Here is a 26,981-nt window from a genome sequence, read left to right as displayed (position 1 = left end):
AGGTTCAGTTAAACAACTTTGAACGATTGACTTTGGACTCTTAATTATTTTAACAAACTTTGGTTGTTGTTCTATATGAGTTGTGCCACATTTATATACCATGTTATATAAAGCTTAAAAAATACTTGCATAAGTTAGTGTGCAAGTAACTGGCACTGGAACAGATTGCCCAGATATGTGGTGGAAGCCCCATCCTTGGAGACCTTCAAGCTCAGGCTGGACAGGGCTCTAGCAACCTTATGTTGCTGTAGCATCCCTTTCATTGCAGGGGGGTTGGACTAAATGGCCTTCAGGGGTCCTTTCCAACTCAAATGATTCTGTGATTGTGGAAGGGAAGAATAGAACATACTTAGAGAACATGCAAGGATAGAATATCCAAATATTAAAAAAAAAAAAAAAAAAAAAAAAAAATCTGTATACAGAAGATAGTGGGATTCTGTGGGGAAATCTTCAAGTTACCAAGATCTTAGAATGGAGAAGAGATGTAGGGGTGCTTATCTATGTTGCCACAGAAGTCAGCTACACTGGATGGTCAGTTACTGGATGTTTTGAGCTACCAAACAAGAAGACCTGAAGAAGGACTGTCAAGAACTTAAACATGAGGTGAATGAGAAATGAGCCCAAGAACTGACCATCTGGTTGCAGTGGGACAAAAGGAGAATTACATTTTTTTTTTTTTTTTTTTTTCCCTCTGGAGTCTGGAGAGTCCAGGGAGATTCCCTGGATTTGTGCTGCAGGATAAATGCTTCTGGAACTGCTGAATTTTGTGTGATGCAGAAGCTGAGAAATTAGAAAAGGGGGCAATCGAAAGACATTTTATTAAATATCTTTGAGATTGGCTGATCCTCAGCTTATGAATATTGAGATTTTGTGTAGGTGGCACTATGCAAAGCTAAATGTCTGACATTAGAGCTGATTTTATCTTTCAGTCTTGACTTGAGGGGAGCCCAGGAAGGAGTATGAACATGACAGTTTAGAAGTAGCATACGTTACCAAAAATGGACATTTTAGTTGGAGTAGAAGATGTAAAAAAAAAAAGGCAATGTTTCATCCAATAAGTCTCTTGGACTCTTGAAAAGTCTCTTGGGACTTTTGAAGAGAAAAAGAAAAATACATTGTCAAGCAAATATCAGTGTAATTATGATGGAAGAATTTAAGATATTAGGTCAGATGTCAGAGCACTGTTTGCCAGAAATTTATAAACAAGCTGGAAAAGACACATGAACTTTCTGTGAGGCCTTGGATGAAGGGCGATAACAAAAAAGAGATTAGCAGAATCTTTTATGTCATCATTAGATAACGTTAGATGTAAAACAGAGATGCTCTGAATTCATTGATGAGAATCTGGATTTCATGGTTGCTTGGCAGTTCCATCAGGTACCAGACAATTGAGTGGAAGTGGAGCATCATAATGTGAGGAAAACAAATGTCCTGGAGAGGCCACTAAAAATTCTATAATTTTTATAATTTTATAAATCCTTTCTCCAGTAATGGAGGAAGGAGTGCCAATGTGATTTTTAGAATCCGCTTAGGCTGTTAGAGGTTAACATTGGTGATTAATAAGGTGGCATGATGCTTGGCTGCATTTTTCAGAGTCCTCCTTTGTACCAGCATTTACCATTTGTATATCTGCATTGTCAGCCAGATCTGTTCTTTGGACTGTGCCTTCCAGCAACAGCCTTCCACTGGCTAGACTGGTCTCTTTCTCTAGGTCTTCGTAAGCTCTTACCTCTCCGATGGCTTTATTTGAAGTAAAATCTTAATAAATCTTTTGTATTAGGTGCTTATCCTTAATCAGTCACCTAGTATTTGAGTTAGGAAGCGTCTTAAAATAGGTATCAAGCTCAGGAGTCTGGATTATACTGCCTGTTAATGATGTGTTCATTGTTAAGAATTTTATTTCTGAAATACCAAGGAATTAATGTAAATATCAGCAAGATCAATAATTTCACTGCCACTCCTCGTAGTGGAAATACACAGGTTAGGATGCTTATTCTGTGACCCTCAACTGCTTCTTGAGTTTCCCCAAGATGCCAAAAGTCCCATCTGTTCTGCTCCCAGTTGCCAAAATCTCTAGTTTCCCTTTTGGCAATTGCAGTTATTTGTTTTTGTTGTGTTTTTTTTTGTCAAAACTGAAATTGGGATAAATTTAAAACATGAGCGCTTCAGAATGAAAGTAGTACGAACTGCTGTAATGATTTTATTTCCAGTTTTATAAACATGTATGTTCATTCAAGATTACATTTCTATTACCTAAACTTTACATGCTGTTGAATTTATAGTTTGTGGGATGTCAGTATAGAATTTAGTTCCACCTTCTTGTGGAGCATAGTTTTTATTTGAAACAAAAATAAGAATCTGCTCAGATTTGTTTGCAGACATTGGTATATCTAACCTCACTTACATTTATGGCCACTGTTTAGGAGATCAGAATGAATAAATTCACTTTCATTATTATTATTTTTTTAACAGAGGCTCCAACTTGGGAAAAAAGAAGCAACACATTTGTCACATACCAGGGTGTGGCAAAGTGTATGGGAAGACTTCACATTTGAGAGCTCATCTCCGCTGGCATTCTGGAGAGCGTCCATTTGTTTGTAATTGGATGTTCTGTGGCAAAAGGTTCACCCGCAGCGATGAGCTTCAGCGACACCGAAGAACACACACAGGTTTCCAATCTTTGATTCTGGAGCCTTTCACTACAGAAATGTCAGGGAGAGGGCTTGGATAAATAGGTTTTAAGAGGAAAACAGATCTTTGGATTGATTGTTATGTAGTACAGTACTTCTAAAATCAGCTAATATTGGATGCTTTTGGTTTGGTTAGGTGTACATTTTGGTAGCTCCGAGGAGGAAAAACAGCAACCTTACTGAGTCAGAACTGACAATATTTAAATTACCTTAATCAAAATACATTGATTCAGGTTCAACAATGAGTTTCATTTGTTTGAACTGGATGAGAACTGTTGTGGTTTTGTTTTGTTTTTTCTTTTTTTTTTTTTAAAGCAGAAAGAAAAGAAAATGGAAGGCTAGATGTCCAGGGGATTTATGTATAATTTAGGAAATCAAGGAAGAGCACATTGATGGTGCATCATTCCATATCTTCTAGTTTCTTGTTAGAGCACTGGAACGCAGAGTTCATGTTTCTCCTTTTGTCTTTTTTTGTCTTGTATAACAGGTGAGAAGAAATTTGTCTGTCCAGAATGTTCAAAACGCTTCATGAGAAGTGACCACCTTGCCAAACACATTAAAACACACCAGAATAAGAAAGGTATTCACTCCAGCAGTACAGTGCTGGCATCAGTAGAAGCAACATCTGATGATACTTTGATTACTGCAGGAGGAACAACACTTATTCTTGCAAATATTCAACAAGGTTCTGTTTCAGGAATAGGAACTGTTAATACATCTGGCACCAGCAATCAAGATATTCTTACCAACACTGAAATACCTTTACAGCTTGTCACAGTTTCGGGAAACGAGACAATGGAGTAAATATTACACAAGATACCTATTAATTGTGGTTATTTTTATACAGTAGTGAGAAGAATATTGTTCCTAAGTTCTTAGATATCTTTTTATTGATGTGCAGAAATTTTTGGATTGACAGTAACTTGGTTATACATGACACTGAAATGCCTTACTTTGTATGATATTCCATAGTATATTAAAATGGTAAAATTGCATGGGTTTTGTAGGTACTTTTGGAATCTAGAAGAGATGAAATTTTACCAAGTTATATTAAAAAAAAAAAAAAGAATTTAACGATGGAAATGGTAAAATGGTAGTCTAACCAAATGCATCAATCCTGTGTGGTTTAGTGTAAAAAAAATTAAAAAAAAAATGAGAACATGTTGGTATTTATCTATTGTAAGATAAAAGAAGTTGATGAGTGAAAAGAAATCATGTTATGATAAAAGAAATTTTGTAATTTTCTTGATGACTGGAATTTTTATTATGCATAACTGACAAATCAAGTTTCCAAGCAAATGTTACATAGTGTAGGCTTTACTTAGCTCATCAACTTGTCATTTTGAAGCTAATTATTTTAATTAGGTTAACTATGTACAATATTTTAAGCATTACTCTTGTAAGATTTTGAAAACTACATTTTAACATGGAACTATAGGGATAGTCACCTTTTAAATCCTATTGAAAAGCCATGTTTAAGATTTAATTTGCCAAAATGATGTCTTGTTAATATTCTTTCAATAACCAAGGTGGGCAATATAACCAATGTTAAAAAAAACTTAAAATGTTTAAAAAAAAAAAAAAAAAGTATGTATAGGTTGAGGCATTTGGGTGGTAAGGCAAATGTTATAGTGAAGTATATCCCTTCTTTGAACATTGGAGGACCAAAAATAAGGTGTATTGCGTCTCAGCAGTGATTTTTATCAAATCTTTTTCCAAAATCATCTGTCTGCCAGGGCCTTAAAAGCCATCATGTAAATTACCAGTAAAATATAACATATGCAAGTACAACGGAAAGATCACTTCCATATTGACAGTACTCCTAAACATATGGATATAGTCATAGTGAACTAGGGGTTTTATGAGGTTTTTATTTGTTTGTTGTTTAGTTTTTGGTTAGTCAATCTGCATTTAAATATCAGCCATCTTTCCTTTTTTGCTTCTTCCCTTAAAAATTGTATGTATCCAGTACATTTAACTGATAAACATATATGTTTTTTATTATGCTGAATTTTCTTTTTTTAATTACTGTTTATATTTTCAATTATAGAAAATGTACAAAATGAAGTTATATAGCCAGTCTATAAGTGCTATACCATTTTCCAAAAATGTACAACAATAATTACTGCAGTTCACCTATTTACAAACATTTGGAAATCTGTTCATTTGTTATTCTAAAAACCACCTCAAATTTAAAGGCTACCTTATTGTACGTTTAAAGTGTATTATAACAGTGTGGTAGTTAATAAAACACTATTTTTTTTTCTTTTGACTTGAGTGTACTGTACTTCTTTCTTTAATGGATAAGATGTAATTTCATAATGTATCTTAATTGCCTGGGATATTTCCTTTTTTCAGATGGTAGGAAATGGGTGGTGGGAAATAAAAATGGTGTTTCCTCTCCTCACGGGTGCAGAGATGGTAAGATATCCCCTCCTTCTAGTACACGAGTGCCCAGGCATTCAGGTACAGTACTGGAGGATCTGTGCTTTGTCATTGAGATGAGTAGAGCATGAAGAAAATACAGGCCCTATCCTATAGAAAGTTGTTTTTAGATCCCATGATGCTTAAATACAACAATACATACAGACTTCATGGTGAACTGTGTATAAGAATTACAGTGGCCTTTTGCTTAAAGCATGGGAAGAAATAGTAAGTACATGGGGGAAAAAGCCTGTGAGCTTAAAAAACGAGGCTGGAAGATTGAGGTGAAAGTTTTTGTTGGAGAAAGAAAGACCAGTGAGAACTGAGACAAAGAGACTAATTGTTGCATTTGGTGCTAGGATGAAGGTGTAAAGCTTGTATTTGTGACAAAAGAAGTCTAAAGTCTTGAAGTATCAAACTGCCAGAGAACAGGCTAGGATAATTTAAGATAAGCCATGTAGAGCTCAGCTGAGGAGAATTGGAAAAAATCATGAAAGGAAGATTTTCTGCATTTGCAGTTTAATGGAAGAAAGAATAAATGCAAATCTTTTGAGACTCAGAGAAACAGGATTTGACAGGTACAGGGAAAAGAGAGTTAATTCACCATCAGTTTAATCTTGTGTTTAATAAAATGAGAGAATGAAATTGGTTGGGAATTGGCAGGCATAGGAGATGAGAGAGTTCTGCTTAAACTTGCACCGTTCCACTGATGCTGTGAATATTTTAATGTTCTCTGAATCCATCTCCTTTCGGGTAGGTGGAGTGGGTTTGGTTTCTAATAGCTGTTTGGTTCACAGAGCATTTTAGGTGGCGACAGTTTAAAGGAATGTTTTGTTGCTACGTAGCTTTGAAAGATAGAAGTTTTGGAAGAAAGAAATTGGAAATGTGTTGTAAAATCTGATGGAAAGCCTACAGTATAAGGGCCATCTGGCTAATGGCTTGCAGCCATGGTGCTTATATTCAAGAATGCTGCTGTGTTTCCGCATGTTGCATGGTAATGACTTTTGAAAGGTCTCTGCTCATCCTTAGCACCAAGGATGCCAGTCATATGATACCACAGCAAAACTGTGCCATCTGTAGAAGACTTTCTGAGCTTATCTGTGAATCACAGTTCTTCATGTGTTCTTGAAGATGCTTGCTTGCCATTTTTCTTGCTTGTTGGTAAAATCTATACCGTTTTGTGTAGTTATTTTCATAGGAGGCTTTTGTTATAGATTTTTGGTATGGTAATCTTAAGATCACTGGATGTTTTATCTCTTGAGGCTTGATGTAATTGCTTATTAAAAAGACCTTAGAACTGGTTCTGCAACAGCATGAGCTTGAAAGGCCTATGATTTCAATTTCAAGAGCAGGGTATTCATTTTCAGTAAGTACAAAGTCTGGACATAGATTTGCTATAATCTAAGAATTTCTGGGCTTGTTCCTGAATGATATGGTTTGATCCTTGTTATTTACGAAGTTCAACCAATTTTTGCAGAAAAGAAAAGGTTTTAATCATTGCTAATTACCGGGCCAAGAAGCAACATGATTGTTGGGAGAATGAAACAATTGTGAAGAGCATGTTTTCTGGTTTTAAGATACAGATTTTTTTCTCTCGGAAGAGACTCAGAAGAGCTCTTCTTTCAGCTCCTCTGAACAAGAAATATCAGGCTTCGGTTTGAGGTATTTTGAGATTCTGGAATCATTTATGGTGAGCCCTCCCATGGTGGGACTTCAGGAAAACTGGTATGTTTTCTAATAAGTTATGGTATTAGTGAGTGAGGACATGGACAAAACAGTCACCTGTTAAATAGCTGTTAGTTTCTTTAGAGGTGAATGGGATGTGACTCTCTTTCTCCAGCTTTTTACCACTGCCATCACCACCAGAAGTGCACGGTGTGCATTCGTGAATAGCGTGGAAGAGGCTGATGTGGCTGACTCAGATCTTCTCTGGCAGATTATCTTTTCTATGAAAAGACTACCACCATTTGATGCTCTAGAATTGCTGTTCATCACTACTGCAGTACATTCTGGTACATTTTTCCTAAGATCCATGTTTGTGGGACATCTGCTAGAATCACAGTTAGATGTGTAAGTGCTCTGTGCAGTCCCAAAAATTGTTCCAAAAGGGACCAGCAGTTAAATTACAAAAATGTGAAGTTACTTAGAACTGTGCTGTTAATTAATTTATTTTGCACAGTGTCTCAGCTTTTGTGTTTGGAACAAAAGTATTTGTATTTATCTTTAAGGTATCAAGTACAAAATATACTGTGCTACAGTTTTCTGTATATGCATATTTGGAAAAGTAATGTTATTTGAAGAGCTTTTGTTTTCAGCCAGAAGCCAGAAATGTAGCTGACAGTTCACTGGGGTGGTAATTTTTGATCTGTCACGGTGATAGCTAGCTGCAAATTAGGTATGCTGGGTCCTGCAGTTTATTGGTCTTTGGGACCTAAAATTGCCCGTACAAGGGAAGTTCGCTGTTTACATGTTTTGAAATCAATGAAAACACAAAACAGAGTCTGCAAACTGATTATACACAGCTATTGTTCTCTGAACACCTGTCAGACAAAGACCCTGTGCCACCTGCGGTGTTTCTGCTAGGAACTGTATCCATTTTGCATGCCCATAGGTACTGCTGGTTTGCATCAGGTTATTCTGTGATCCAGTTCCTGAAGGGCGGTGGTATCAAAAGGAAACATTTTATGTAAGAGATTCTGCCTACGTTCACTACTTTTCATCCTGAAAGTCAGAAAAGACACTTCTGGCTTAGAGTTTCTGTGTAATTCCAGAGCTCACTTTTATCACAGAATTATAGAATCGTTGCCTCCTTGCACTTGACTGAGCCTGTCAGGGTAAACTGGGGTATGTATTCTCAAATCCAAACACTGCCAAATGGGTGGAAGAATGCTGTGGAAGTTGTCTGCAAGGAAATAGACTTTGCTCCCTACTATACTTCCTTTTCAGTTGAAAAGGCCCACTTGGCATCGATTTTGAACTTAACATGAGATGGACACCACCAAGAAAAGTTCCAAAGCAAGACTCAGTGTTACAGTTTTCTCATCCCTCCCTGAAAGGACTGGCAGCTTAAATCTTAGATGTACTAGTGGCACGTCTAAAGATATAAGACTTTTCTCCCACAAAAGTACTTGAATGAGAATAGTTTTGCAGTGACTATGGGCTGCTAGATCACAGCAAGTAACATTCTACCATAAATAATTTGTTTGATAGGTAGCACTGTATAATCCAAATCTTTCTCAAGAAAAATTTTCCCATGAGAAGAAAAGAGCACTCAGATGGTTGATCTGGCCATGGACAAAATGTTCAAATCTGTTAACCAAAGCAGTACCATACATCGGGCCACTCAGCCTCTCACACTCCAAAGTCCTTCCTTCTGCTTCTATCAAACTTACTCTTCTTTGCAAGTTGTTCATAGAATTTTATTAATAATGTATACACATGTACACACAAAAGCTGTTTCTTTAAAGATGTTTCCTAACTGGATGTTTTCCTCTTATCAGGTTGTGTTTTGATTTGGCAGACACACACTTGGAAGTAACAGCCTATCCATTTAGCTGCAAGCAACCGTTCCTTGGATTCTATTGCATATGTTCACCCCATGGTGAGGCATCATGAAGGTGTTTCTGATAGGACACATCTATGCTTACTTGTTAAATTAATTCCTCATTTCTGTTCTCTCTGTCTAGGCCAGTGTGTAAATCATTAACAGTACATAGGGAAGGTAACTGAATACAAAAGAATTCTATTGCTTTTACTCCTTGTAGGTTTTTGAGATACTTTGCATGTTCTTAAAACCATTATTTTTCCCCAGTACTACTAGAGTGTAGTTCTAGAGCTACAAATGATGCGAATGGGAGACTTACCATTGCAAAGCATGGCTCCTGAAATGTAAGAAGCCATTTCTTGTATTGCTAGCTTGGCTATGACCGACTGAGGCTTTTCTCCAGTCCTTCCACTTCTCCCAGCCTCTACTCTTTATGGTCATGTTCTCCATCTGTTTCAGAGGTGTTCAGCATAAGCTGACTTGGCACTGCCTGCATCTCTTACTGTGTAAGCCTTGGATCACAGCAGGGACCTCTGCTATGGACTTAACATGAATAAGCATTTATTGTTTTAGTGTGGCTGGAGCAGGGCTGTATCTCAGCACTACGTTTGTATGCCACGTAAAGCTTTCCAGCATTCACGATGCTTTCAAAGCACTCCTTACTCCCTTTTGGTTCTTTGCTGCATTGTGTTCTGTTTTTTCCCCTTTATGATTCTCCTGCCAGGTCAGTTGCCCCTTCAGATGGTACCACAAACTGAGACAGTGTGTGCTAGACTGAGGTTTGCCATATAAATGCATTATAGGTTGAGGATTTTTAGCTTTGTGATAAGTTTTTATCTAGCAAAACATGTATTATTGAAGGCTTTTACAACGTAGGAGGATAGATATGCATTAATGATTGAACTGTGGCCTGTTACTTGAGAGATGCCTTAGTTGAATCCCAACATTTCATTTAAAATACAAGAACAGCAGGGTTTAGGAAGTGGACTGAAAATTAAGCACCAGGTCCTGCTTTTTGGTAAGGGTCTGGGCCCTGTGGGGGGAACCCACAGCCTAGTCTAAGAGCCTTTTCCTTCCATGCTTTCCTGTGTAGGGCTGATCGGGGCCAGCAGGGGCTGAGGGCAGTGAGGGCTGGAGTTGCAGGTATGTGGGTGTGTGGCTTAGTTTTGGAGGCACATGAGGGACACTGCGGATGTGAGCACTGTCACACACAGGCCCAAATCTTCCTTTCTTAGCTGAACTCCAGGGGAGGGGGTGGGAAGAAAAAAAGAAAAAAAAAAAAAAGGCCTATAATTCTGTGGTTATTTATGCCAGAGCTACTGCCTGAGATAACAGGATTTAGTAGTAATTTTGCCGTGTACGTTCATAGATGGTTTTTTTCTAAATATAGTGTGTCCTAAATACATAATTATTTAACAGCTTGAAATGCTTCCAAAGGAGCTATTCAAGTCTCTTCTCTAAATAACACATCTTTTAAAAAGATATCAATACTTAAGTCATTTCAGGACTTCTCTTATAGTTCCTTAAGGAAAAAGAAAAACAAAAAAAGAAAGAATAGAAAAGCACAATCTCCCTCATTTGGTATTTACATGAAGGATTAAAATAGCAGGACCTGGCATATTTTACAGCTTTTCCTTTCAGCCGTGCATGATACCAGACATCAGTGCAGAGGCTTCACTCTGGCTTCAGGGGCAGGTACAGGGGTGAACTGTCACCTCCCAGCTTTAGCCCTCTCACTGCCTGTGTTTTCAGCATTGCTCTGCCTCTCCCATAGCTCTCCCAATTTCTGAGAAGCCTCTGGGCTCCTCCTGCCTTCTTGAGTAAGAGCAACAGGTGCCTCCTGTCTGTCAGCCTCGTTTATCTGCTGCAGACAGAAAGCTTTGTGGTAAGAGTGGTCAAAACTTTGTTCTGGTATGTGTGTAAGGGGCACGGTGTGCAAAATAAACTGAAAAGGGAGCCAGGAGTTAGCTGTGGTCCGGTGTCACTGTGAGCAGCCTTTACTTCTGTGAGGTTAAATAAGGTAGAAGAGCTATTTGTGGATAGCTGTATTCGGTCACAGCATAGGCTTTACAGCAGCACAAAGTTAGATTACCCAATCTATGTGACTTCATACTGTAAGGCCTACACAAGTAAGCCAAACCATAATTTTCATTAAAAAGTGTAATTAAATATGTGCACTCATAACTTATTGATTGCGAACAAGTTTTATGTTTTCTTTGAGTTAGGCTCACATCCACATTTATGACAGTAGTAAGGGATTTACTTATAAAGCTCCCTTCAGTGTTACACTACAGAACAAGTTAAATGAAACATCTTCATTATTTTGAGCAAGGCTCTAAATTATGTTCTGATGGTCACAACCTTTTCTATGGCATAGAAACAGGCTGGTTTTGAAGTTCAGCACCAGGTGTGTTAAGAAGGGATCATAAGTTTTGGAGTGAGAGCATGTAAATAATTGAGAAACATTACAATGCGTTTTAAAAATAATTATAAAGTTACCTAATTTAAAAACAAAACAAACAAAAAACCCCACACACATTTGACATATTGAATATAAACAGTTTGCAGGCTGAATGCTTACAGAGTGGTGAACGTGTGCATAATGTGATTTGTTTTTCTAGAGCATTGTTAGTACATATTAGTGATCCCTGCAATTTGAAATGACATTTCCTTCTGAGTATAATTTAACCCGTGCTTAATCTAAGGAGCACCTGAAGCAACGACAGCTGGAAAAGATGACTGAGGCCAAAAGTTTCCTGCTCTTTTCTTGCTCTGTGTTTGGCAGCACAGCTTGCAATCTGTCAATTGAGTGTGTGCAGAAGACTCTGCATAGCAGAGCAAAGTGTGGTCCTATCAAGCCAAGACTTCAGAAACAGTCTGACACACAGGTACAGTAATTGATGCTCACTGAGTTTATAAACGAGATCTTGTATCTTTTGATTTATCTTTATATGTAAATCTACCAAGACCATGAAATACTTCTCCTTATTATAACAGATTCCCACCTCTTGGAGCATGAAAACTGTGTGTTCTGAGGAAGACAAGGGTAGTGAAAAGGTCCAAGTTTGGTTATAGGTGTGCAAACTAGGAGACCGTGCTCTTCTACTTCTAATCAGCCAGCTAAGCATAAATGTTTGCATTAAATAGTTAAACTTGCATTTAGCTACTCACTTCGATGTGTTTCTCCATTTCAAGAAAGCCTACAGAAAGTCTTCCAATGGCAGCCTTAAACACCAATCCAGTTATTTTGTTTTAATTTAAAGTTTACAATTTTTTTTTTTTTTTTTTTTTCCCCAAGGAATTTTGTCTTCATTGATGTTCAGTGGATACAGAATTTCATTCAGGGTGTTAATTTGAGACAGCTGTTTTAATGGGAAACATCTACTACATTTGAGTCAAAGCAGACAGCTTCTGTCAGCTATCTCTCAGTCCATCTTAGCACTTTATCTCTCTGTCCCTTCTCTTTTTATCTCCCTGGAATCCATTCTTCTGTCTTCAGTCTCTGTTATAGAAGGTACAGATTAAATATATTTTTATCCTTCCCGCACATACCTAAGTTCTCTGGCATAGAAAATGGTGTGTAGTAATTTACTGACTTTTGCACCAGTCCTCCCAATATAGTTTCTACCAGTGTTATCCAGAACTTCACCAAATCCTACAAAGAGCTGTGTCTTCCATTTTTAAAGGCTCTTGAACATAAAAATAATGACATGATCACAGCGGCCCACAGCCTGTTTGAGAATGTCATGGTTCAAAGTCTGTAGTTTGCACTACTGAAAACCTGAATATCACATGAAACAGGTCAGAACCTCTCTTAGGCAAAGCTTGGCTCTCAGACTACTCAGCCATTGGAATGGCCATTGATTTGGATGTTTTGATCATCTCTGAGTAGATGGCTGCAAACTTTATGGTTGGAAATGTACTTCAGAAAAGAAAAAAGATGTGTAGAGAACTACTGGCTGCAAATAGAGCCTGATGAAGCAAAGTGGGAGCTAGCAGCTTAAAAACCTGCTAGTTGCTGTGGAAGAATGGCACTATTTCTGAAATGATGAAAGCACAATTAGAAATACAGCAGGCAAATAATAGATTTAGTAGTGCTCATGGAAATATGTTGCTGAAATAGAGGCTTCTGTACCCACACTGAAGAGAATAAAAAATCAGGAAATTGCACAATTATGACAAAATTCTTTATTTTGAGTTTCTTTTTTGTTTTTTGTTTTTGTTTTTTCCCCCATGGTGTCTCTGTATCAAATTCAGTTGTGTTCTGACTTCATTATACTCAGCTTGGCCTTGCTGAAAAGAGGTTAAATAGTGTGGTCAGCTCACACACCTGTTATGGATGTTCAGGTAGATTAGAATGGAGACAGCGTGCAAAGATCTTTTAACCAAATGTTTTCTAGAACATAAAAGACTTGGAAAGAAAAGGTGGAGCTACCTGAAAAATAGTGTCTTCAGAAAACACTGATGGGGGAGTGTTTATGAAATACGATGAGAGAAAAATGTAGCAGCTTTGTCTCTGGCAGGGAAAATGGGAAAAAGCTGATGGAAACAAACTGCTGGGTAGAATAATAATAAAAAAAAATATTTGGCAAAGCAGCAGACAAACACAGATTCTAAAAGAACCCTCAAGCAGCTTACTATCCTTAGAGGCCAATTAAACCCGAATCAGTCAGGAAAGACAGAAAGAGCCCTCCTCAGGCTTAATGAAAATTTATATCAGGCAAAATAAAGCCTGGAGATTATTGGCATATCAGGCATAGAACGCTAAGAGAAACAGGCTAGTTTGGCTATTAATGATACCAGTGTGGTATTTTCATTTAAAACAAAATACATTTGTAAGGTCTTTGAAGGTTTTCTGTGTCCATCTGTATATTAACAAAAAATCAGCTCCAGCTGACTAAATAATATATGTAATGAAGCAAATATTCCCCCAGGTTCCAGCTGCCCAAATCACCATTTGAAGCCATCTGAGTAAGAAAAAAAAAAAAAAAAGAAAAATATCTTCAGAAAAATGCCAGCTAGCTCAGAGAGCAGATCTTTTGAGTACCTCTTGATGCCTTACTTAGCACCTTTTATAGACCGGATTCTGCTCTTGGAAATTGAGATGGTGATTTTCAGGAATGTGGTAAAGCAACTCTGTTAACCTTCATTGTTGAACAGCATATCGGAAGGATGTAAGCATCACCATAAGCCTGGCTAGCTGTAGGGTCACCAGTTGTTCAAAAGGGTAAACAGATATAGTCATGTCTCTTGTTCTGTATCCCTATGCCTTGGACTTGCACCCATTTTATGAATCTGTCACTTAAAGATTACTTTATGAGCATATTAAGTTCCATAAGAGGATAAAATCTGAGTAAAATTGAGGAAATTCGTGTTTCCAATGTTCCTATAGAGTCAGCACAAATAGAAATTTTTTTCAAATAGCAAAAAATTGGAAAGGTTTGTAATTCAGGGTTTAAATCAGTACTTCTCAAGTTCTCCCATGGAAGAAAAAATAATATTAGGTTTTTCAATTGAGGCATATCCCAAAACTCCATGTGACTGCCATCTTAACTGTCTTGAAAGCCAGTTGCATGTTGGCTGGCAGACAACACAGACTCTTCTTTCACAGCATGATCATATCATAGCAAAAAGTTTCAGAGTGCCTCTCAATTTAACAGCGTTTCAGAGGCAAGATCTAAAAGTCCCAAATTGCAAAAGATAAAAAGAAACAAGGGCTAATTTATACTTGATCTAAAAGGAATTCCAAATCAAATCCCGTATCTCATTCATGTCCTCAGGGGCAAATAGAAGCCTGAAGAGTTGAATATGTGAAGCAGTAACATATTTACCCTTTTTCTCATTGCCTGGTCTGTGGGTGGAGCTGAAGGTTAAGTACTCATTGTGTCTGGCCTCAGTTTTTGGGAACAGACTGGTGGACAAGAAGATGCATATGAAATTCTCATGATGTGCTTTCCTTTGGATTACTGAAATCAAAACCAGAGTGTTTTTTTTTTTTTTTTTTTTTTTTTTTTCATTTTCATAAAGACACTGTAGGACTTTTCCTTGACTTTTGATCTTGTTGGAGATCCCTGAGGCCTTCTGAAGGTAAGAGCTCTTTTCCTTTATTTCTGTGCTTATGGTTGTTGCGCCTGAGCAAGTCCTCAGTTGCTGCAGCCTGGGACTTTGCTACTCTGCTGCTATTGCTGCATTTCCCTTCATATTATAGTGTTACACTTGGGAAAAGTGAAGGTGCAGCAAAAGATACTTTAGCTCTGTATGGGAATACAAGGGTTAAGGCCTGGGACAGCTGAACAGCTGGAATATGTTAGGTTTCCAGGAAGGCAGCTGGGAGAGGGAGTGTGAACTGCCAGCAGGTGGCTGGGAATGGCAGAATAACTCAGTGGTGGGACTGGAGGAGTGCTCTGTCTCTTACTGTGGTGACTTGACTGATTTCAGCAAAAGCCTGTTTTTCTTTGTAACATCAGATCTTTATCAAAGTTCATTAAAGTGAATTTAGCATTTCTTTTAAATATAATAGGCTCTGGATTGGCTCAGTGGTTGTTTTGACTCTTTTTCTTTGGCTTGTTTGTTTGTTTGTTTGTTTTTGCAAGATCTCTTAAAGCTTTACCTTGTTATTTTTCCGATGAGAAGGATAGAAATGGTTGGGTGTCAGATGGGCTTTGTGTGAGACACTGATGTGTACCTTGGAATGTCTGCCTCCACAGTAAGCTGACACTGTTTTGTTAAGAGAGGATGTAAACAGGCACGTGTGAGAAGAAAGGCCTGCTGGGGTTTTTCTCCCTTCTGCAGTAAGGGAAGTTTCATTGACAACGACAGCTGCTCTTACCACAGCCATGCTTTGCTGTGGTCTGCAGTGCTTTTCTCTGTTCTCAAGAGTCCTAGGCTTTCGGAGGGCTTTACTTTGGTTGGTGTGCAAGAGGCCATCCCTGGTCCTCAGAGTTTGCGTAGTGTAAGATGAGAGGTGACAGATGGATACAGATGGGGGAGCAGAAGGACATGAGACAACATGGATCTGGGAGGACAGCAGTTTTTTCAGCCTTTCACTGGCACAGTGGTAAAAGAGAGTTTGAAGGAAGAATTTGAAGATAATACTGTATTGAACAGGTATTCCTCCCAAGCATGAAGTGTGGAGTAAAACTGTTTGACCATCTCACAAGATAGTATTTAGCAGAATTGGAAGAAACATACTGGAATAACCAAGTTGAGAGATGATGAGAGCCTGAAGAAGACTTCTCATTGAGAATGGGTGGGAAAACTTTGTCTTGTGCTTTGAGTTGCGAAGCCGTTTCCCCACTGTTACATTTTGCTGTGTCTTTGTTGGTTGCTCAGAGTAGGATGTAGTATGTTCAGATGAGCAGAGACTCAGTGTTTGAGTTGGTTTGTTAAGATTAAAAATGCATTTCAAAAACAGATTTCTGTTTTTGTAAATGGATAAAAGGACCATCTGAGAAAGAAAACTGTGTAATAGAAAATACAGTTAAGAATTGGTATTTATTTTTGTTACTACTAGCCCATTTTTTTTTTCCACCAGGATGCAATCCATTTCATCTGTGTAACAGTAGTGAAGCCTTACTACTCCAGTTGATGCACTGGATACTTAATGTTTTAAGAAAAGTTTCAGCACAGAGTGGTTTCTAAGAAAAAAAAAACAAAAAAAGAAACAAGCAATGCTGGCCTATTATAAAATAATATTGGCAAATAAGAAAATGATAAGTTTATTGTCATTTCTGATGAAGCAAAATACTGCTTTAAACTCACGTGCTGATAATGACCTGGCAGTCTACACCAGGGTTTCATGACAGTAAGGTAATAAACAGTGACACGGATAAATTGTCATGATGTGCACAAAAGAAATATGTGTCTAATTATCATTTTGATGAGGATGGTGCATTTGGTTGTAAAACAAACAAATGTGTTGGTGGCTCCATGCAGCAGTAGTTTTGTTCTTTGAGTTGACAGTTAGTTCTGAGAAACTTTGTAGTTGTTTTTTTCTACCTAATGATATACCTACTGTTCTTCTGTCACCGGACAAGGAAATATTCTTAACAACGAAAATGGATTTCATACTGGAGGTAATGTTTTAAGTTCTTTATTTGTGGAAGCACAAATGAAAGTAATTGTGTAGCATGATAACTGGGGGATCCATATTACGCATGTTGATCCATATTACTCATTTGAGTTGGGGAGGATCCAGTGCAGAAACTATGTACGTACATATTACTTAGGTTTAATATGGAAATATTTGCAGGAGTCCTGATAGCAAGGACCTCTGGAATCAACTCTTTGAAAGGATAGATTATAGCAGGACAAGGGGAAATGGTTTTAAGTTGAGGGAGGAAAGATTTAGGTTGGATGTCAGGGGGAAGTTCTTTACAGAGACAGTGGTGAGGTGCTGGAACAGGCTGCCTGGAGAGGTTGTGGATGCCCCATCCCCGGAGGTGTTCAAGGCCAGATTGCATGGGGCCCTGAGCAGCCTGGTCTAGTATTAAATGGGGAGGTTGGTGGCCCTGCCTGTGGCAGGGGGGTTGGAGATTCGTGATCCTTGAGGTGCCTTCCAACCCTGGCCATTCTGTGATTCTGTGATACTGATCACCTCATGCCACTCAGTCACAGATCTTCCTGTGATAATACACATTTTTCAGCATCAGTATCCAGTGTTCCTGGATGTTAGCCTTTAGGCAGTGCAGATAATCCTTCTGCGTAGCCTCTACTGCTGGATGGTTCCCCCACAGAAGAGTTTGAACACATGTATGGATGTGCACTGATTTATGATCAAGTAAATGTAGAAATCTCCAGTACAAAGAAGTGTTGCTTTTACGACATAACGGTCTTGAGATCACATCATGCGTTGACAAAAACTTTTATTAATGAATATAGTTAGGTTGTGGTTGGACTTAATGATCTTTAAGGTCTTTTCCAGAGTGATTCTATGATTCTATGAAATATTTCCCCTAATCTGTTCAGAGGGTCTGCAGAAGATAATTGCTTTCACTGTAGTTCAGCTGTGTCCCCATTAAGGTCTCAGCAGATGCTTGTTGCGTCACTGACTGCCCCCCATCTCCCAGAGCAGTATGGATGAGTCACAGAACTTCTTTCTCAGATTCATCCATATCCTTGAGTCTCTCAAATTGGGAATCAAAGTGGCTGAACGATGGAGCCTCATCAGCATTTTTTGTGTTGTTGGCAACAAAACCAGGTCTGCTTTACTCACTTTTTGATAGCTTGATTGCATCTGATTAAATCTTTACATGAGGGTTTCACTGAACATCCATAAATTCGGTGCATGAAAAATCAGGCAGTGTCTGTTTATCTCAGATTTTTGTGAGCAGCATTACATGAAATAAGGAGGAATGATATGAAGTGCATAGTCTGTTGATGGTGCTCCTGCACTGAATCTGTTTCATATTTTTATCACAGTTAAAAAGATGAAAGTTATGGAAGGTCATGAAAATAATAGGAATCACATTACTCTCTTTAAAAAAAATAATAGTAATAAAGAAGGTAAGAAGTTTTTTTTAATATACGTAATATACTCATTTGGAAAACACAGTAAAATATTTCTGATTGTATATTAAAACGAACCATGCATTTTTATACTGGCAGTAAACAATTCAGATTTCTTTCTCGGAAACATAAATGATTGTATTTATTGGGTGTAATGTAGAAAATGTTTTGTTTGTCCATACTTTTTTTTTTTTTTTTTTTTGGCAATATCAGAAGCTCAAGGTACTGACCACTTATTTTGTCCTTTAAGTGTTACACTGCCACTGAAACTTCCCACCACTGAACATTTCCCTGATCTCTTTTTCTGTACTATTTGTCTGATCTGGCCTCTTTCCAAACAATACTGCTTTCCTTATAGATGTAGTTGTTCCAGAACAACAGTTTTCAGTTTCAGTAGGATTGAGACGATCCACATCGTGTTCAGTTCTTTCTTTAGCAGTGAATACAAATACTGTGCAGCTATGTATGTGTACAGTTTGTAGGTTCTAAATGCACACCAACAAAATTCTGTCAAACTCTGACTTGCACTCTGCTTTGTTGAAAAGCTGACTCCTAAAAATATTTGTATTTCCTGTCATTATGTTCTGTATTAGTTTATTTTGACTATATTATGGTATCTCTTGCAGAATGGATGCTTTGTAATCTGGTTTACTGGTTAAAAAATGTAAAGTTCCGGATTATACATGACACTGCAGAAGTGTTAGTTTAAGTTAAGAAATAGATGCCTTATCTTAGAAGTTCAATTTGAAATGTCTTAGGAAAGATAATGTATTTCAGAAGCTGAGCACTTAGCTGTGTGCCATTTAATGGGCTGTTAAGTTGCTCACAAAATCACTAATCTCTTCTTGACCTATATCTCAACAATTTTAGATTTATTTAAATTATATGTTGTGATCATATATTGGTTCAGATACAGCATCATATCTAAGGAGATCAACATAGAAAATATATCCCATAGATCTAAGAAAATGCAGCGCATCATTAAAAATACATATGAAAAAGCATTGTATTTTTACGTGCACAAGTGCATTAACTGTTAAAAAGGTGGACAGGTCTCGTTTCCCCTTCTTACTTTATGCTAGAATCACTTTCATGCCAGTAATTAAATAGTGCGTTTTATAGTGAGCAATTGTAATAAAACCCCATCAGACACTGACAACTTCCTTTAAGAGTAGCATGTTACATTATAGCCTGAACTATGTAGATCATCTCTGGACGGTGATAGAATTTATTATTGAAGAATTAACTCTTTGTGTCCCAGAACATCTTGCACACAATCTTTTGCCTTTTGTTTGCGGTTGTATGTGCTCACGTGTTTAAGGAAGAACACTACTCTTTTCCAGGGGGAACTGGAGAACAATTAATGTGTTATGTTACATATGGTCCTAGGTGCAAGAAGTGGTTTTCATCCACTTAACTGAACAAATGAATTTTTGGCTCCCAGGATCTGTTGATGTGTCAGTTGCTTCCAAATTCTTGACCAGAAGCTTGAAACAACTGTCTTCTCAGGCAGGGTTAGCTCAGTCCTGTGCACAGTGGTGTTTGGAGTTCAGCTGTAGTTTGAGGATGCCCGTGGAGGGTACCTCAAAAGTGTCTGTGCTAAGTCTTCCCTAGGCTATAATTTCAAGACCTGCATTTCACAAAGCCCTTTCCCAGTGTTCTGGGAGTACAGAGGCGTTACAGTTGTTTAGCCCATTCCGAATTGCAGAAGCAGTGCCTGTAGCCTGCGTTCATCTGACCTGCGCTGATATCTGGAAGAACAGTTGGGGAGTAGTTAAAGGGGAGCCACGAGTGGCTGAAATCAAGGCACCTGAGCACAATTTCACTCCAAAAGCAGAAATGATCAATAAAACTTGTATGCTAAATAGCTTTCTACCGAGTCTCTACCTTGATAATTTAAAGAGCTTTCCCAGGTGAAACAGAAAATTTCAACAGAAGGTAAATTTCCTGTAGCAGAGTAAATTTCTGTAACAAGGAAGTTCTTCCTCTTCTTTTGGATATCAATATATGTTCAGTACAAAAAACAATTTATAGTTTATTACTTTTCCCAGTGTTGCTGTGAGGTACTAATATGCTCTCTGAAACAATTTTTTCCCTAGTGATCAGCATTCTGTGTAACCTGCTGGAATTGTATCTGGATTCCATTTTGTGCCATTATAATATTCAGTTACTACATTATCTTTAATGAACACACACTCAACACTTAAGTCATAGTGTGGGGTATAGTTTTACAACAAGATTATATTTATTACTCTGGAAATGTATTTGGAAAAAAATCCACACAGCCTAACTTATATGAAAACGAACACATTCTCACGTTAATTCTACCAGCTTCCTCTTAGGGAATTTACAAGTGTGAAAATGGAGTCTGCTCATTGCACCAAAGTTTGCCCAAAGGCTGGGAAGCAGCTGAATTACTGTGTAGTATTAATATCTTGTTTTTACTGTGAAACAGATGTACATTGCCAGATCTTTTTCCGGTGGTTAAAAACAAAAAAAAAACCAAAAAACAAAACAAAACAAAAAAAAGTCTTAGTGTGTTATAGCATGTTAGATATAAATAGAGTGTGATAGGTTCCAAACTTCAGCTGACAACTTTGCCGTGAATTCCTATGAAATGAGAATTAGGCTTTAAAAGAGTTTCAGTGTTATCTAATAACGTAAAAGGGGTCAGAAAATAGTCTTATCGACCAGAATGTGGAAATGAAATAGAACAGCTCTGTGATGTTAACTATATTGTTTTGTGAGAAGCTGTACTTTTTAGTTAGCACTGTTGACATTGAGCCACGTTTTTGAAGACGCATAACTTGATTCCTAAAAATAGGCTTATGCGTGGTATTTAGTTAAAAGTGTATTTGGGAGATTTGGGTAAAGATCTTTGGAGAGGCAGCAACGTGGTTCACAATACTAATAAAATACAAAATATTTACCTATGCCGGTTGCTTCTGTAGACTCTGAGTTTTTATTAGTTTCCAAATTAATCTGAGAACAGATCAGCCTGCAGCACTGGATTTATCTTACTGTTCTTTTGTTTATGGCACTGCTTAGACCATCATCCTGCCAAATCCCAAGTTGTGGCTGGAGGACTGTTGGCTGCCAGCAAGCCATATCTTTGCCTCTGCAAACCTTGATAAATATTGCTTGTTCCATGAGTCTGACTGCTCCATGAGGAACTGCTCTTTGTGTGCAGGCTGTTCTTGCACTAGAAGATATAGTAAACAGTAGCTATAATAATAGCTGTCATCTAGGAATGAATCCCTGATGGAAATTTAGCCTGATCTTGCTGCCATGTTCTTTTGTTTCCCATGCAAGCATCAGCACTGCTGAAGCTCTGTGGAACATGGCTGCAGCATGGCCCACAGCCCCTCTTCCTCCTGTGCTCGTTGTTGCCTTTCCACAGCTGAGCTCAGTGTGGGTTCATCAGTCTGAGTGGCTTCAGAGAAACTCAGCTGTGCCTCTTAAAATCAAGCCATAAAATTGAGGCCATATCAAATGCTTACCTTTCATATATGAAAGAAGAAGGAACTTCAGGATCAGCTGGGCCACTGGGAGAAGCTGAGGCTCAGTGTACGGGGGTCAGCGTGGTAAGTATTTTCCTCATTTAATATGACCATGCTGATTCATGTTTTGAAATGCTGTGAATGAGAAGCTTTTCTCTGCCCTCCAACCCAGAGCCATGCAAAAAAAATATCACGAATACCAAGGGCAGCAGAACAGTCGGCCGTGCTACCCTTGCACTATGCAGACATCTGTGAAAATTTCATGCTTCTGTGAGCAGATTCTCCAGAGGGCTGAATTTGGCTGTAAGTCTCTCACAGAATGCTTCCGTTCCTCCTGTGCTTTTCTGGGGGCATGCTGTTAATGGCTCTTGGGGTAGAGACATCGGAAGACACAAACTAAATACAATGTCTGAACAACAGGAGGGGGCAGGCTTAAACTGATAAAAAGTGGGACAATCAAACTAGCTGTAAACCTGGAAATGCTGTTCTCAGCTCCTAGTGTGTGCAGGAAATGCAGCACATATGGCACAGAGAATCACCTGGAGCTAGGCCTCTTTGTTGCACCTTGGCACAGGAGAGCAGGAGTGAAGCAGGGATGCAGATATTAACCCTCAGTTGTCTGGTGTCTCGTAAGGATTGGGTTCATTCAATCCTGATGCGTGGCTTCCAGATTACATATACAAGATGTTAAAAACAGAATCATTACTAAATGTTCTTTGCTGTACTTAAGTGTAGATAACAGTGCATTATTGTTGATTTAAGAACTTTCAGTATTGTTATTTCTAATGTTTAAGAAGGAATGAGGATGAATTGAATTGTACCTTCTGGAAACGTTTGATTCGATTCTAAAAATGTTTCTGATGTTCTTTGCAGAAGCTGTTTCCGATATGCTTGGAAGTGAGCTTCTCAGTGTGTTTTAGAATCACTAATGAGTTAATGAGGCTTTAGATGAAGACAGTGCAAGTATGGCAGCATATAATTATGCAGGGGAGTAAAGTATGAGAATGTAAATACTTGCTACATTGACCTGGACAATGCTTTTTAGTGTTCAGAGTGTACTCGTCAGGAAAAGGATCTTTGAACAACTGACACCATCTTGAACTTTGACTCAAAGCTGGCAAATGATTTTCTAGAAAAAATGAAGGCAAATTGAAAAACGAAGTGGAACATCTGATACTGAGTATTTAGCAACTTTTCTTTTTTGGAAAAGAAAAAATGGTCTTTGAGACTTTGAGCAAACAAAAAGATTTCTGAGGTTTGGGGTTTTTGGTATGACGTTTCTCATTTATTTGGGGGAAAAAAAAGAAGGATAAATAATCTTCAGAATGAAACAAAATACTTTAGGGTTAATGCTAACCCATATTTTTTTAATTCAAGAGACCCTCCTCGGAGCCCCAAATGCCACTGCTTCTGCTTCCCTTCCTGCTTCAAATTTGTGTGTGTGTGTGTGTATATGTGTCTGTTTTACCACAGATCTCCTTGACAGTACCAAGTATGTGCCCTGGCTGTCACACTAACGCACATACATCTCAGGGCAGTTTTGTGATGTTTCCTGGCATTTTCTCACAGTTTAATGATTTTTTTTTAAAGGCTGCTCTGCATGAAGTAGTGTCATCATTCTGATGTATAAATTGTATACAAAACTAAATTAATTGTACATCTTATATTAAAAAACTAGTGCTTTAGGATCACAGTGGAGTCTATGATGCATGAATTGTCAGAAATTCTAATGAATTGTCAGAAAGCTAGTGTGAGACAAGGAAAGCAAGGGTCTTTTGGCTGTAATAAGCAGTAGTTGGAGAGTTGGACTTTACTTTTGAAAAGGGCTTGTTTCCAACAGTTGGAATTTGGTTAATGAGGTGCCTATAATCATTTTGTTGCTGCAAAATTAGATCTAGTGCACTGAAATTGATTTCAAACTTATCAGGAGAGATGAATATTCAACTATAAGCTTGTGACAGAGGCTGTCTCTGCCTGAGCAAGGTGATTTTAACAGACGCAACTTCTGTGCTCTGCTCTGAGCTCTGGATAGAAAGCAACTTCAGCCTAAAAGCTCTCTGACTGTTTAAGTGCTTCTTTTCTCCTGAGCTAATATATACTGTGACAATATGGGGTTTTTGGACCAAAGCTACCTTGTATGTGACTGCCCTGAAGCAGACTGCAGAAGAACTTGTATCTGGAAATCAAAACAGTTGGATTTTCATAGGAAGTGTTTGAATGAAGACTTAAGTTCTTGAGTCTGACCCTACTGCTGTGGTCTCACTTCAGTGGCTGCACTGAGCTTGTGACCTGATGCCAGCAATTCTCTCTCTGGAGAGATTAAGTCACCGCGTTACAGATTTGCATTCAACAGTATTCAGCTTCTAATTTTTTTTTTCTTTCTTTTTTTTTTTTTTAATTATTTTTTTGTAAATTGCAATTTGTTTTATAAATGTATTGGGGACCACATAAATTAGGGAAATGAAGGTGAGACCTGAAGTGCTGGTTTACAGGTCTGAGAACTGAATGGAGGAAAAGTTACAGGAGGACAGCTGTGTCCCCAACATCCCCGCTATAGAGGATGGGAAAGATTTTCAGAGAGAGCATTCTCTGAAGGGGCAGGTGTGGGTAAACATGTGACTTCAAATGCCTATAAATTCCTGACTGAGTGCCCCAGTTCCTATATGGTAGAAGGTACAAGGAGCAGTCTTGCCAACACTTAATACTATTTTACAAATAACACCAAAGCCAAAATTTTGTAGCTAGCCCATATTAAGTCAGCATTTATCTCAATCTGCATTTTTTTTTTTTTTTTAAAGCAAGTATACCTATTCCTTTAGGGAGGAGGGAGGCATTTTGTGGATTTAGTGGCACATGAATGGAATACCATTTCGTTTGTGTGGGTCAAAGCCAATGAAATGGATTGAAGTCACCAAAATAGAACGTTTCATAGGTGAAGGAGGATAATGTAGCATTGCCTCAAACTCTCTGCTGCTGCTTAAAGCTTTTCATACCAGATACTGACCTTGGTTTGAGAAAATAGTTTGGGTGTAAGATGGGGGGATGCTCATTTTAGAAGATAAATGTGTGGGTGATGTTATGGGAATGGGAAGGGAAACTCAGGAAAGCACAGCAGACTGGATTAGAACAGGTTGGTAAATACAAATGCTTTAACATTTTCATAGAGCTCTTTCTGCAGAGGGATCTGTTACATCAGTACATCGTATTTTGCAAAGGCACGTGCCTTTCTTCATTTTCAGTTTGCTTTACATGTGAAAGTTGTCTGACATTGTTAACTAATAGCACTAAGGAAGATCAAAATTTCAAACAAAGGTAGAAAAGAGTTGGCACAGCTTACGTAAATCTATCATTATCAAGGTGCTCTGGGTTTCAGTTTACATTCAGATTAGCAGCTTGTGGCCTGGATCTCCAGTAATACTTTGGAGTTGTAAACCGTACTTGTACCTTATGGCAGTGCTGGAAACTGGGATATCTTCAATTCCCATGGACTTTGTAGAAAAGCTCTTGTTGAACTTAAGAGGAGGAGGAAGAGGAAGGCTTGTTTAATAGCTCTTGTCAAACGCAGTGAGGTTCTGATTAAATGATCTGTGTGATTCTGAATTGCTATTGTTTGCAATATGTGGAATGATCTATAAGCAGAGGACAGGGAATCTAAGTGAACTGTTTATTTAACATGAAGATGCCAACATTTAGACAGCACACTGCAAATACAAAATTGGCCTTTTGCAGTGACATACTGTTCTTCCTTTCAACTCTTCCTTTTAAACTTTCTGGTTTTGTTTTTTACTCATTCAAAATTGCAAATATGTAAATAGCTTTCTAATTATAGCATACACCAATGCTAACAGTAAATTAAGTATTGACATGAAAGGCCAATTTTTTTTTATTGTAGACAAGAATATCTAAACTCTTTTAAATTATTTCCTCTCTAACTATTCATGAGTAGGGGCTGGCAGATTAATTCTACTAATTCACTTTCACAGATGGTAACTTTTTAGCTCTTCTGCTGAGAAGTCGAGGGGAGAACGATGACTTTTACTGTCTGCTGTCACTATCTTTGAAGTATTTCACTGCAAGTGAATTATTGAGAGTTCTGTAAAATCGGGAATTATTTCCTTAAACCCAGAATCCCTCCTCAAGGAGAAGACTTGTGCAGTTTTCTAACATTGTCTTACCTGGCATATTTCTTCTGATTATCTCAGCATGCAAGAGATAAGGGGTAAAAGATTTATGCCCCAAATAATGAAGGTTTATGCCCCAAATAATGCTAGCACACCTATTTCCTTCTATATCTGACTATGCTGTGCATTAATAACTTGGGCCTTTATTCTTGTAAAAACAAATCCAGACTTCCCTATTCTTTCTAGCTCACAGGACCAGTAGGCTGACAGGGCATATTCACGTTCATGAATGTATGTGTGTGCTGTGTTTGACAGTAGCTGTGTAATGAGGAGTGTAGTGATTAGCTTTGCTTTTTATCTGGAGGGTGAAGACTTGTAGTTATTGTTTTAGTTGTTTTAGTTATATTTTCATGTAACAACAAAATCTTTGTTTTTCTCAGTATGGTTATCTCAGAAGGGTCAATTCATTCACCCCTGTACTGGCACTTTATCTTTTTGTTCCAGTGAATCCTCTCACTGATTTTAGCAAGGCTACTTTCACTGCTTGATCATACATGAATTGACACAACAGCTTGCAGCCTATTTTGATTCCTGTAGCTTTTTGCCTATGCAACTTGTAATAATTCCTATGAAGCTGTCACAGTCTATTCTATCAAAGTTACTTACAGATCCTGTTGTTCAGGGATCATTGAAATGATAGATTACTACAGTCTCTCTTGGTAATGTGTGCTTAGGGAGTCTTTCATTTACACGATAGACTTATTCAATTTTTGGTGAAATGTGGTTATTACTCTCATACAGAAAGCACATTATCAATCTAGTTATGGCTTGCTTATTTTTTTAAACAAATTATATAAAAATGCGTACTCTTTGGAGAGTGATGTTATGGATTAGGGAGTCAAAACTTTTCCTTTAACCTCGTGAATTTCCTTCGTTTTGCCTTGCGAAGAACTGACTGTATTTTGCAGCACTGGGCTGTGAGGGGAACTGCCAAGGTGTCCAGCTGCCACAGAGGCAGATCAAGGCATGTTTTATGGCTGAGGGTGACTGGAAATTGCACTGGGAAAAAAATGTAGCCTGAATCCAGCTAGTTTTTATCTGTAGCATTTTTATTGAGCACTTTGTCAGAGGAACAGTAGTATATTAGCCTCTTGGTTATATGCCTTTTCTTGTTAAGTCATCTGTGCTGTGACTG

General features: G+C 38.0%; 1 protein-coding gene across 1 annotated transcript in view; it reads left to right on the top strand.

Moving 5' to 3' along the window:
• The window catches only part of SP3 (Sp3 transcription factor), a gene marked incomplete at both ends in the record, with an annotated part of 29,614 nt that extends 26,120 nt beyond the window's left edge, over nucleotides 1–3,494 (top strand). Inside the window, 2 exons of the mRNA XM_079538875.1 lie at nucleotides 2,473–2,669; nucleotides 3,178–3,494. Of these exons, the coding sequence (XP_079395001.1) occupies nucleotides 2,473–2,669; nucleotides 3,178–3,494 (514 nt within the window). The remainder of the gene's footprint in view (nucleotides 1–2,472; nucleotides 2,670–3,177) is intronic.
• Between the last annotated feature and the right edge of the window lie 23,487 nt (nucleotides 3,495–26,981).

The sequence above is a fragment of the Tetrao urogallus genome (assembly GCF_951394365.1).
Source record: "Tetrao urogallus genome assembly, chromosome: 8".
In the NCBI taxonomy this organism is placed as follows: Eukaryota; Metazoa; Chordata; class Aves; order Galliformes; family Phasianidae; genus Tetrao; species Tetrao urogallus.
The sequence above is the reverse complement of the archived record's forward strand: the minus strand, read 5'-3'. Positions and strand labels throughout refer to the sequence as shown.